Source organism: Apodemus sylvaticus, chromosome 14, assembly GCF_947179515.1.
Source record: "Apodemus sylvaticus chromosome 14, mApoSyl1.1, whole genome shotgun sequence".
Lineage (NCBI taxonomy): Eukaryota > Metazoa > Chordata > Mammalia > Rodentia > Muridae > Apodemus > Apodemus sylvaticus.
The window spans coordinates 36,966,277-36,979,406 of NC_067485.1; the positions used below are offsets into that span (position 1 = coordinate 36,966,277).

The following is a 13,130-nucleotide window of genomic DNA, read 5'->3' on the forward strand; positions in this document are numbered from 1 at the left end:
TAGTATGGAGGGATATTAATAAAGCATTATTTTGTTCCTAAACAAGAAATTGAAAACCAGTCAACATTCACGCAAGCTGAATTGAAACCAGAGAAAATGGGGAAGTTAGATGTAGGCCTGGGGAGGTGGCTGAGCAGGGAGGAGTTTGCTGAACACCTCCATGACCTCAGTTTGATTCCTGGAACCCACATGGTAGGAGAGAGCTGACTCTTACAAATTGTTCTGTGACAGTCACATGTGTGCTCAGACACACAGAGATGTGCGCGCGCACGCACACACACACACACACATGCATGCACACACACACACATGCATGCACGCACACATGCATGCACACATGCATGCACACACATGTACACGCACACACGCATGCACACACACATGCACACACACACGTGCGCGCATGCACACACATGCGCGCGCGCACACACACACACACACACACACACACACACAGACGCGCGAGCGCACACCCACGCGCACACGCCCCTGAACAAACAATCAAGTTGCAACTTGAATAGTATTTTGAAAGATAAATGCATTTCATCTCATCTCAGAGCTAAACACCTAGGATACATGTGTCTAGAAAGTTTCTTTTGCCTTTAACTTCGCCTCCTTTTTCTTTGGCATTTACAACATAAATTGGATTTACTCTTCAATACCTTGCTCTCTCTCACTTTATATATAAGAGATCAATACAAGTAATCCCCCAGGGATTTATCTTGCTTTTTAAACATGGTGCTTTAGCTGCAGTCCATGGTCAGTCAGCTTCTCATCACTGTTTCGACATACTGAAGAAAATCAACTTCAGGGAGGAAAGGTTTATTTTGACTCAGGATTCCAGGTCATAGTTGCTTTCGTTGTTGCATTTGGGCCTGTGATGAGTAGAGGGAACTCCTCAGTTCATGATTGCAAGTTAGTAAAGGAAGAGAGAGAGGGAAGGAGGGAGGGAGGGAGGGAGGGAGGGAGGAGAGAGAGAGAGAGAGAGAGAGAGAGAGAGAGAGAGAGAGAGAGAGAGAGAGAGAAAACATGTATGCAATGTGACCTTCGTAACCCCCTCAAGTGTGATCAAATACCTGCCCTGAAACACATGAGAAAGGATTTACTTTCACTCATGGATCTGAGGGTGCAGTCCATCACCGGGGAAAGGCATAGTGACTCTGTGGATCAGCTAGCAGATGAGATTAGAGAGACTGTGTCTGAAAGCAGGGGTCAGTTAGAGCTCTCACGTTTTGACCCTTGGTGGCCCATTTCTTCCATCTATGATCCATATCCTTAAGGTCGCATAGCCTTCCCAAATAGTGCCAGTTAGTTGGCGTGGACCAAGTATTCAACCTTCTACAGGCTTCACACCCAAATCCTACCATTCGGCATTTTATTTCCTCTTAATTATTCTGTTGCCACCGATAGTGCTGAGTACTGGTGTCTAAGCTTTAGCATTTGGATACTTAAAACCCAAACCATTGCTCATCTTACTTCAGCCATCTTCCTATAACAGATTTACAAGCTTTACGGTGTTTCTTACTTCATTAATCACCAATGGAAATTTTATATACATGTATATGTGTGTATGCTTGAATTCATATATGTTATATGTTAAATGTGGTCCAAGAGTCCCAGTGAACATTGAAATGTGTGGTTGCTGTTCCTGCTTTGCCTTCCTCAGTGTGGACGGCAGTGAGGGAGTGACAGTTCCTCTTCCTGCTCTGCTTATGTTAAACAGCATCACATTTAAGACTGTTTTCCAACTTGGTAGGAAAATGCAAGCATTTATTTCAATTTGCAAAATCAATAACATCCATGAGTACCAGGGTAAATGCCTAACATCAGAAATCAAAATGCAAAATCATGTGTCCATTGGTAAGAACAGACATGGTTTTTTTAGTCGTAGATGAGGGAAATGCCTATATTGTGAGTTATAGTTCTAAGGCCAAATTGGAGGAAAAGAAAAGGAGAAAAATTTGGCCAGTTTGATGCCTCAGAAATAGAAAAGTGTCATGAAATTTAATAGCAACAACAAAAAAGTGAATTGAGAAAAATATTGTGATGCCTATTCTAGATGTTTCAGTAATGTGTCCGTAAGTATTAAGTAGCCAGTAGAAAGGCAGAAAAAAAATGAGCAGAACTCTAAAACTGAGCAAGGAAAGCTTTTTAAGTTATGATAAGAGGGCTTTATGTGGACCCATTGCTGGTACCCTCTTTTCTTTTAGATTGTCAAGAGTTCAAAGGGTGACAACCCACCCAGTGGGCAAGGTTAGGACAGTACTCACAGGTCCTGTGCATGGGGTATATAGTGATAGGCCCGTCCAGGGCATTTAATAGTCAGCAAGGACATTGCAACAATTAGCCTTTGACTCAATAGCTCCACTGTTTATGTTGATACCAGAGGAAACCTGGGAAAAAGTCAAAGTCACACAGACACACACAGACACACATAGACACACACAGACACACACAGACAGACACACACACACACACACACACACACACACACACACACACACACTCATTGAAGTACTGCTGAAATAGCAAACAATTTTAAATACTGTGGGTTTTAATGTAGAAGTTGGAGCAGAGGCTCTGAGGACACGTGCAGGTTTCCAAACCAGATCTAGCCAGAACTCTGGCTGGCTGTGCTACGGCACTGCCTATGCTGATGTCCCTGCTTACTCTGTCCCAGCATCCCTCTGCTGCCTGGGTAAGCACTTACATGGCTTTGATGTCATTGAATGTGATATTTATCTTTTCTTTTTTTGTGCTCATTCTTTCCTTTTCTAGAAAATGCATCAGATGCAGATTTGTGGCTCCTGAACAGCTGTACTGTGAAAAATCCAGCTGAAGACCACTTTAGAAACTCAATCAAGTAAGTAAGGGATCCCCATTCTTTTCCTTTTCCATAATCAAGGGAAGAAGTAGTACCAGCCAATACTCTCCAAGAAGCCTTTACTTAAAAACAAAAGAAACCCCAAAACAAAAATGGTATATTTATTTGGGTGTATGTGCCCCTGTGTGCACATGGAGGTCAGAGGTCAAGTTGCTGGAGTCAGTTCTGTCCTTCTGTTGTGAGGGTCCTAGGGATTGGATTCAGGTTCTCAGTTTTGGTGGCAATTACCTTTATCCATTTAGCCTCTCTGTATCTTTAAATAAGCCTTTAAAAGATTTCTCATATGACTCTGATTTCTCTTTAGCTCACATAAATCTTTTGCCTGTAACTGAACAACTCCTAATATTATTAAATATTTGGTATGTATCAAAAAGTATAAGTTAGACTTTAGCTAGTTTATAAAATAAGAGTTCTTTATTCTGTTAATTCAAACAGTAGCATCACAACTGGGTTAAGGAAGCCACTGAAGTACTACCCAGTTGGGCTTCTAAGATCTAAGAATTATCTTAGCATCATTCTAAGATGCTGTTGATGTGGATTTATCTGATGAACAATGTTCTACTGTGGAGTGTCATAACATGATTTGAGCACTTGTGAAGTGATTGGTCTGGTCGGAGCTATGTGCTCTTCTTAGAGGAGGCAGGCATGCCTGGTAAAGTTGCTTGCTGTAGCCCTCTTTGCCTCCTGTTAGTCCTTTTTTAGGTGGTGCAGTGTGAGCCTGGTAACTCCAGTAGGTAGTTGACACATGAGTCCTTGCTTGGGTTGCTCCCTCAGTGTGGAAGATGCTTTTTCACATATACTTTGAACCCTATTCTACCTGCTTCCTTAGAAACCTTTTTCTATACATTATTTCCTCCTGGGCTTTCAGCCTCTTTGATTCCACTGGCCCCTTTCCATCGCTGTTCAACACACTCAGCTCTAATCATCCCAGGCATCTTTGTTACCTATTTTCCCTGCCTTCCCACCAGACCTTTTCTTTGCATTACTTCTATTATTTATTTATTAAGTATTTATTTTCAATTTATATGTATGCGTGTGTGTGCCTTTGTGTGTGTGTGTGTGTGTGTGTGTGTATGTGTGTGTGTCATATATATACAGGCAAGGGTTGAGGGTGGCAGTCTATTTAACTGAGCAGGAACAGAGAAGTTTTGAATCACAGCAGGAGGTAGGAAGGCTGGATGGAGTAGGGATGGAAGGTGAAGCTGCAGAAGAAGAAAAGCCCTAAGTCATAGCAGGGGATGGTGCTCTTCATATCCAGAAAGTTCTCTCTCTCTCTCTCTCTCTCTCTCTCTCTCTCTCTCTCTCTCTCTCTCTCTCTCTCTCTTCTTTAAGAATGAGAAATCTGTTATAATCACCACATTGTCTATAGGACTGTTAAAAATTATACAAAGACACTTTCCTTTAGTACAGCTGCTACTCCAGCATCCTGTGAGTACAGAGTAATCTGTTAGGTGTGCTTCAGATATCACTCAGCGGTCAGGCCTGTGTGTCTGGAGTCGTGAGTTCAGTCACCACCACAACAAATAGCCTGGACCCAAACCAAAGCACAAGGAAAGAATGAAAGGGAAAGAGGAAAGAGCAAAGAGTTTGCCTTTCGCCATATGGTTATCTCTGGCGCTAGTTGTATTGTTGTCTCTGGCTGGAGTTTGTTCCTCCTGTGGGCCTGTAAGCCTGTGTCCTTAGTCCTCTGAGCTCGAAAGTGAAAGCACTGCTGGGAGATCTCTCTTTCCTGGCAGGCTATGCACAGAAGACTGTGGAGTTTCCCGGCTCCCTGGTGCCAAGGCTTCTGTCACAGCTGCTCCACTGATTTTATGCCCTGTGTGCTCCTAGCTGGTCCCCTCCAGAGAGAAGGTGGAGATCTCACCTCTGCGCTCACAAGTGAAAGCGTTGCTGGGAGATCCTCTCTCCTGGCAGGCTATGCACAGCACTTTATGCTTTTCAGTAGGATGATGTAGCATTTAAATTCAAGAAGAATATGAAACTATGCTACTTGTACGTTTATGATGGCCAATTCTTTCTATTAGAAGATTATAGTCCCCTTTTCTCCTCTGGATCTCTTATCCATAATAATTGCTTTTATTTATCTATATTTAAAAATAAGTCCCCTTTAGTGTAGGGATATTGCTAACTTTCTACCCTGCAGTTTCCCTCAGTGCCTGGAGTGTGCTATGTGTGTACTGTGCCCTGCCTTGTCTCTTCTGCTTTGTTCCTTTTCAGAGTATTCTTGGTCTTTAGCCACTCCTTGCCTTTTCATTACCCATTGCCCATCACTTCATTTGTTTTTTGAACCATGCAGTAGATCTACCTCAATGGGACAGGTTAGCAGGGACACAGTTGAGTGACAAGAGGTAGTTTATTCATGTGATTAAAACAAGTCTCCTTTAAGATCCAGCAGAGGTGTGTGTGTGTGTGTGTGTGTGTGTGTGTAAAAACAGCTGCATTTTTTGGTGTGTGCATTTTTTAAATGTTCTTGAGGTTTTAATGGTAGATTATTGATCAGATTGATGAAATCATAGACATTTTAAGTAATAAAAATAGAAGTAAAGTTGACTTTCTGGGCTGGCCTTGAACTTTGAACTCTTGTTATTGGCTGAAGTAGCTCACATAAAAACTGCTAAGGGACCTGTGTTTCATGATGCTGCCTGTCAGATCACTCTGTTTCCTCATTTGCCAGTACCGGCTTCCTGTTTGATCCATTATGCCAACGTGGTTTAAACAATATGGGCTTTAACTTGAGAGACTTGAGTAAATGAAAAAGATCAAAAGTTTGAAAAAAATTGCTCTTAATGAGAGTATCAAATCAGAAAATCCTTTGACTGGTGCTTTACAGGAGTGTGGGGTCTCTGTCCTGCCACCACAGAGGTCATGCAGAGGCTGATAAAATAAACACAGCTTGTGTGTTCCACGTAAAGACAGGAAGAGAGAGCAGCCAGCCTGCTTTGATCATGGACTGATGACCTCTGTTTGACCTTGTACATTATTACCCAAATGGCCACACTGGTGGCAGACAGGCAAGAGTCATTCCAGTTTTGAACCGGCCTTGCCCAGAGAAATGTATGCTAATGCTGACAGGACTGGTTAGGTAGCCAAGGAAAATGATTTGTGAGAAGAGTTGATAATAGAGCTTAGCACAGCAGGGCAAGGTGGGCCTGAAGTGAAGGCTGCCTGCTTCCTGTGATGTCTTTTCTCTTCCGGGAGTCCCATGTACAGTGCTCTTTTTAGCAGAGAATAAGTGGTTTTCCTCTCTGTCCTACAGTGGAAATATTGTTTGTTTTATGTGGATTTGTCTTTGAGCGCCTCATAAATTGTCAGAGGTACAAGAGTACAATTTCAGCCAGAACACATGAAGTAAATTGCTTTACAAAATAAGCCGAGCTGTTAAGAAGAGACAAGAGCTTGTCCTCTCAGTAATTAATCACCCTGTTTAAAAGAAAGTGAAAAACTCAACTGATTATATTGTTAACTAGATTTACTAATAGTTATTAGGTTTTTAAAAATTACAATTGCTATGGTTAATTTTAATTTTCATTTAATTTAAATGAAAAAATTTGCATTAGAAAATAAAACCACACTGGGCCTCATTTGAATTTTTGTAGATAAGAAAAAAACTAGCTAATGAAAATTGTTTATACACACACACACACACACACACAGACACACACATACACACACACACAAGAAGGAAAGGAGAGAATGTGTAGGAGTGGAAGCATGTACAGGCCGGAGGCCACAGGCTACAGCGAGCTTGTGGAGGTCCCAGGCCAGCCTCCAGTTGCCTCTTCTTGTCCTGCCACCACATTGGAGACAGGGTGTCTTACCCTTGCCTGAGTTAGCTTCCTGCCTCCAGCCTCTGCTTCCTGAGAGCCTGCAGGATGCCTGCCTGCACTTCTGCATTTGCTTGGCTTTTGCATGGCTTCTAGGGGTCCAAACCTAGGGGTTAGGCCTGACCCTTCTCCCCAGCCCACGTTTGGATTTTAGTTCTGTGTTTTCCTGAACATAGACGTTTTACCTAAGCTAGTTGTGTGCCTGGCTTGATTCTCAGTTTTATGTTGTCTCCAGTGTAAGATGTAGATGTGGTGAGTTCTTGGCTCTCCTACACTGCAGTCTTGTTGCTTCAGCCATTGTTACACAGCAGCTTTCTTGGGACGTTAGAATTGGCCTGTGTAGCTTTGTGTGTATCATGTTGTTTACCCCATGCTGGCCTTAAGCCTTTCATCCTTCTGCCTCAGCTTCCTGCAGTGCTGGAGACTCTTTCTCCATGTTACCTTCGCCATCACTATTTAATGGTATTGTCTGGTGGCATCATCTTCAGCCCATTTCTTCTCCAGCCCAGGCCTCTGGGCATTTACCTACTCTGATGGTTGGTGTTCTTTTCCACACAGCATCCAAACAGCATGCTCCTGTGCTCCACCTAATCATCCGAGCCAGTTGGAAGGCATTTGAATCCGAACCTGTTCTACTGAGTGTCTTCTGCTTTAGTAGAATAGTAACCTTTTGCACTGTTAACAGAGCTGGCTTGCTTCCTCATCAACTCCTTAGAATCCCTTTCATGTCTCTCACCCTGCAGCTACAGGATAGAAGACATAATTTCTCAACATGAAATACTTTTGTTTGTTCTTTGCCTACCTCTGTCATTCTCTCTTTCCTTCAGACTGTAACATTTTGCAAGCACACAGGATGTCTGCATATACTCCCCAACCTGTGGCCCTCACCACCATTCCAATGCCTCAACTTTCCTTCAGATCCAAAGACATGCTGTGCGCCCTCCCACTTCCCACCCATATGCTAATCATGCTTGGCAAATCATTACAGCCTGTGAGATCATTTCCCTTCTAGCCTAGGTCTTTCACAGGTAACTATTTTTTGATTCCAAACAAACATCTATTGGTACACATTACATTTTTCTTATTGTTTATTTACATATTATGTCTTTAGTAGATTATGAGTTTGGAGGTTAACGATTAACTTGAGGTAAATTCATCCCCTCCCTCATGTATGTGTTTTTGTGTGTGTGTGTGTGTGTGTGTACACGTGTCTATATGTCTGAGGTTAACCTTAGGTATTAACTTATTTCACACAGTTGCTCTCCATCTTACGTTTTGAGGCAGAGCAGCTCATGGAACTTGTAGCTTCCTGATATGGCTAGACTGTGTGACTGTGAGAGCCCAGTTATCCTTCTGTCTCTCTTCCTAGTGTTTGATTATAGGCACACATCACCATGTACAGTTTTTTAAACAGCAATTCTAAGGATTGAATTCAGGTTCTCAACCATTGCCTTGGCCTATGAAAGGGCTTCTGTATGGAGTCTTTGACTCTTAAGACTGTTGTGATTATATTTTTCCATTCATAGAGTAAGATACCTTCAGGTTCTTTGAGCATGGTTCTACAAGGTTGCTGTGATACCTAATCAAAGATAGGATGTGTTTTTATAAATAGGTGATAGATCATATTAATTTTCAAATACTGTGTTGGGGATTCTCTTTTAAAAAATGCTAGCTTACTTAGAGGCTAGGAAGTAACCTGCCTTTCTTGTCCTGAAGAGGTGAAAGCCTATTTTTTTCTTTTTTCTTTTTTTTTCTGTCCTTTTTGTCACAGTTGGTCTCCAGTTTCTTTCCTGAGAGTTGTTATGATAATGTTAGGAGTACCTGGGTCTTGGAGTCACTTGGTCATGCTGGTAGCTCTGGGCTGTGAATGTCAGGACTTTTTTCTCTACCAAACTAAGCCAGCTAGAGCACCTTCTAGATTGTACTCCTGCGTCAGTTTGAGTCAGGGAGGGAACGGTGGTTGTCTTTTGCCTTGAGCTTGAGACACCATGATTACTTCCCATTTCGTACATATTTGTTTAATTTGCCTCAATTCAGTTATCATTTCTGGGAAGGAGCAGAGTCGCTCCTGCTGTCACTGTCTCTGCAGCTCCCTGGTAGTGTCTTAGCCAAGGCTATTGTCACTCCTGTGTTGTCTATTAATACCATAGCTTTGCCTTGCATTTGAACATCAGCTTGTTTATAGTTTCTGTGAGTAAGAAAAAGCCACCAGATCTCTGCCAACAGAAGACAGACGACTAGTGAGGAAGGAGTTGTTTGGGGACGTTAGCCTGGGATATTAGGGTCTAGAATGAAGGATGACACAGCTCTATAAGGAAAGAGAAACTGTCAGTGGAGCTGCCTCAGCTCTGCAGCACATGTGTTGCTAACCTGAACGGATGAAGTCCAGTTTCTCTGCTAAGTTGTTCACGGTTAGCTCTGGCTATTATCCCCCAAGTGTGAATTTGCTTTGTTTGCACTTATTAATGTGTCTCAGTTCTGTTTAGTCTGTTCTCTGCTGTTCTGGGGACGTTTTACCTGCCTAGCCCCTGGAGCTACTTTGGAATCAAGGGTACTACTGGCGGAATGAACTTTCTAGGCACAGCAAATGAAACTTACTTTTTTTCCCTTTAAAACACGAGGACTGAGAGTGAGGGCCATGTAGGCCTTGTGTTCATTGCTTGTCCTTTAAGCACAGAATAGAGGTGGATGGAAGGATGTAAGGCAGTTAGTTATCTTGTGTGTATTCCAGTGAGAAATTTGATGATGAGAAAATAGAAAATGTATTTGAATTCATGGTTTACTTTTTAAAGGTATAGAAACAAAAAGGAACTTACAGTTAGATCAGTTATTGAATTTGCAAATAAGGAACAGAAAAGCACTTGAGAGGGAGCAAATCACTTTAAAATGCAAAACTGAATTGTGTAGTTATCTGAAACCTTTTTGGAGAATAGTATTTTGCATATTTCATGATTACTGTCGCATCAACAGTTGCTTTGTTTTTGCCATTTTCTGCAAGAGAAGGAGTGAAAGAGGTCAGTGTATTATGAGCGGCAGCAGCTGGCTGACAGCATTGAATACTTACATAATTAAATATATGTGTTGGCCGCTGGCCTAACAGCTCTGTAGGTGGAGGCTCCAGAAGGCATGCAGAAACTCGCTTTAACAGGATTGGAGAGGAACTCACCATGATCTAAGCCTGTTCTTTCAGTGAGAGTGATTTCCAGTTGTTTCGCTTTGAATGACATTCTCCTAAATCTTGTGTGTTTATAAACAGCCCAGAAAAGACTTTCTCCCTATTGTATTCTGCAAGTATGACAAACCTGATATTTCTTAATTTTTCCATAGTTGTTGAATAACTGATAATAGACAAACAAAACAAAACAAAACAAAAACACCAAACAAACCACATTTCCACTTAGCACATGCTATCCAAATATGGAATATTTACAGTTTTGGGTGTTCTTTGGGCACACTAATGAAATTGCCTACATAGTACACTGAGGTACACTTTTCTGTGATTTGGGAAAATTGGTTTGGGTGGCAGTGGAGAAAATACAATCTTCAGGCAATATGTATCCCAGTTTTTGGCTAGTGAACACTTTAGGACTTAAGGTAATAGCTATGATATGAATCCTCCTCAAAGTTCCTTTCCCTTTGTAACTTCACAGTGAGGCCCTGCTGTAGCTTTGGAGACAAGATGGGAGCTTGATGAATATTAGAAAGAAGAGGTAGGCACGGGCCAGTGCAGGTTGGGTGACCTCTCCTTATCGTAACTCTATCGCAAGATTCTTCTTGCCTGTGTCCCTTCAGCTCTCAGGGACAGCCATGGTGTCAGTGGTGCATACAGTGGAGGACGGCGATCCTTGAACAGATGAGTGGGCTGACTTGTCTGTGTGCTTCTCTGGACGTTTATCTTCCTGATCCCCTCTACCCTCTGCCTCCGTCATACAAATGGCTTCCTCTGTGGATTTTTCTAAGAACCTTTTCTGTATCTCTTTCTTATTAGATTGTATTACTTTGCACTTAACTTCAGAAAATGTCATAAAAAACCTAATAAATAGAGGCTTAAATAAGGTAGGGGGATTTATTTTTCTGCTATATTGCCAATTCCACAGTTACCAAGTTGTTAGTTTGGTTTACCAATTGTGGTATCTGAGGGACTGAGGTGTGTGTATTATTAGTGACCCTTTCCTTATGGTATCAAACAGTTGTGACTCCTCAGCTACTACATGTGTTTCCCAAGAAGTAGGAAGTAAAAGAGGAGAATGCCAGCTGATACTGCCTCTTCTTCAAAGGTGCTTTTTAGAAAGCTCTACTCAAAACCAGTATTTGTCTCTCTTGTCTGGACCCTTAATGAGAGAACCACCTGGATGTGAAAGAGGCCAGGAAACCCTGTGTGTGTTTTTCTTTCTTTTGGATGTAGTCCGTTGTTGTTCTCAACAGATTTACAACTCTGCAAGAAAAGAAATAGAGACTGTTTATTGATGACTGACTTGATGTCTCTACTACAAGGTGTGAATGCTGCAGTGAGATGCACATTTTATTTAACTATCTCTCATTTACCAGGACCAGAATGTTAGAGTTGGTTTTTAAAGTATTTGCACGCAGACCTTTTTGCCCTTACCTGTATTCAGACTATTTAAGAAGTAACATAGTTGATTGGCATTTGAGGATGTTTTCTCATTCTGTTTATCTTTTGTGGTCTCTGATGAAGTAGTAACAAAATGCACAGGAGAAATTCATGGCTCTGATGTTGTACAATGCATGGAAACAAAATTGGGACTTGTATATATTTGGTACTCTTACCACCTACAGTGGCCATGTCTGAAAAGGATTCTGTAAGGAGTGTGTATGTCACTCCTGAGATTGCACTGACTCATCTATCAAGCATCATAACCATGGCTTAGAAACTGGAAATTTGAAAAGAATTTAGATGGCAGGAATAAGAGTTTATACTTTAGGGGGAACAGGTTATATGAGAGTTAAATTCATTTTAAATTAAATGTTAGAAAACAGTATCTTGTATAATTGTAAAAATAAGTGACAGCTGAGAACAGTGCTTCTTTTGTTCTTAAGATGACATGTAAGAGTTTAGGTTTGACTTATACATGGAGAGTTAGGTAAAAGCATTGCAAATCTTCTCCAGGGAGAAGGTTTGCTGCTTTCTGCTGCCCTTGATTGTGTCAGAGGGAAGTTAAGGGCTGTAAATTCTAGTTTCACTGTCCCCTTCACAGTTTGCCTTCTATGTCTGTGGTTGTGAGCTCCTGGGTGTAGTCATGTTGGTTGTTGGTTGGTTCTTGGGGTTTTCTTGTTCTAGGCTGCTCTTTTCAGTGCCACTACATTAAGAAAGATACTGATGGAATTACATAGAAATTGTTTTGGGAAAAAACACAAATGGAAGTGATGACAAGCACCTCTTTGACTGTATGCTTTAGAAGTCAGCATGAGTGCATCCTTTGTGCCAGCCAGCCGCCGTGTGTTCAGGCTTATACTTTTTTTTTTTTTTTTTTTTTTTTCTGTAAGAGGGGTTAGGTGAAGAGGATTATGGTAAAACTGGGAAGTTTAATTTGATGCTATCTTAAAGTGCCTGTCAATATTTTATAATAGTTAAGAAAGAAACCTGTTTCTCTTTAAATGAGAATACGATTTGTGTCAGTGTATTTATAGTATTTTAGTCATTTATAGGTAAAACTAAGCTACTCTTATATACCCTTTAATATACCCTTTAATAACATAGGATCATCAAAGTAAAATTTAAAAACATTAATTAGCAATCACAAGAGTAAAAGCTGGTAGATATTGCATTGAGCAAATTCTTTTTTTGTTGTTTTTTTTTTTATATATTTTTATTTTCTATATTTTTTGTTTACATTCCAATTGATTTCCCCTTTCCCAGATCCCCCCTCCCCATATGTCCCATAAACCTTCTTCTCTCCATCCATTCTCCAATCACCTCCCTCCTTTTTCTCTGTCCTTATATTCCCCTCCAATGCTAGATCAATCCTTTCCAGGATCAGGACTCTCTCCATACTTCTTCATGGGAGTCATTTGTTATGCGATTTGTGCCTTTGGGTATTCAGGGCTTCTGGGCTAATTAATATCCACTTATCAGAGATTGCATTCCATGTGTATTCTTTTGTGATTGCGTTACCTCACTTAGGATGATATTTTCCAGATCAAACCATTTGCCTAAAAATTTTGTGAATTCATTATTTCTAATTGCTGAGTAGTATTCCATTGTGTAACTATACCACATTTTCTGTATCCATTCCTCCTTTGAGGGGCATCTGGGTTCTTTCCAGCTTCTGGCTATTATAAATAAGGCTGCTATGAACATAATGGAGCATATGTCTTTATTGCATGCCGGGGAATCCTTTGAGTATATGCCCGGGAGAGGTATAGCAGGGTCCTCCGGAAGTGTCATGTCCAGTTTTCTAAGG

At 41.2% G+C, this 13,130-nt stretch overlaps 1 protein-coding gene across 3 annotated transcripts in view; it reads left to right on the forward strand.

The window, feature by feature from the left end:
* Cdkal1 (CDK5 regulatory subunit associated protein 1 like 1) overlaps positions 1-13,130 on the forward strand; it is a 535,629-nt gene that overhangs the window by 81,569 nt on the left and 440,930 nt on the right. For all 3 annotated transcript variants that reach the window (XM_052156747.1, XM_052156748.1, XM_052156749.1), the window contains exon 5: positions 2,779-2,863. In XM_052156747.1, coding sequence (XP_052012707.1) covers positions 2,779-2,863 — 85 coding nt within the window. The remainder of the gene's footprint in view (positions 1-2,778; positions 2,864-13,130) is intronic.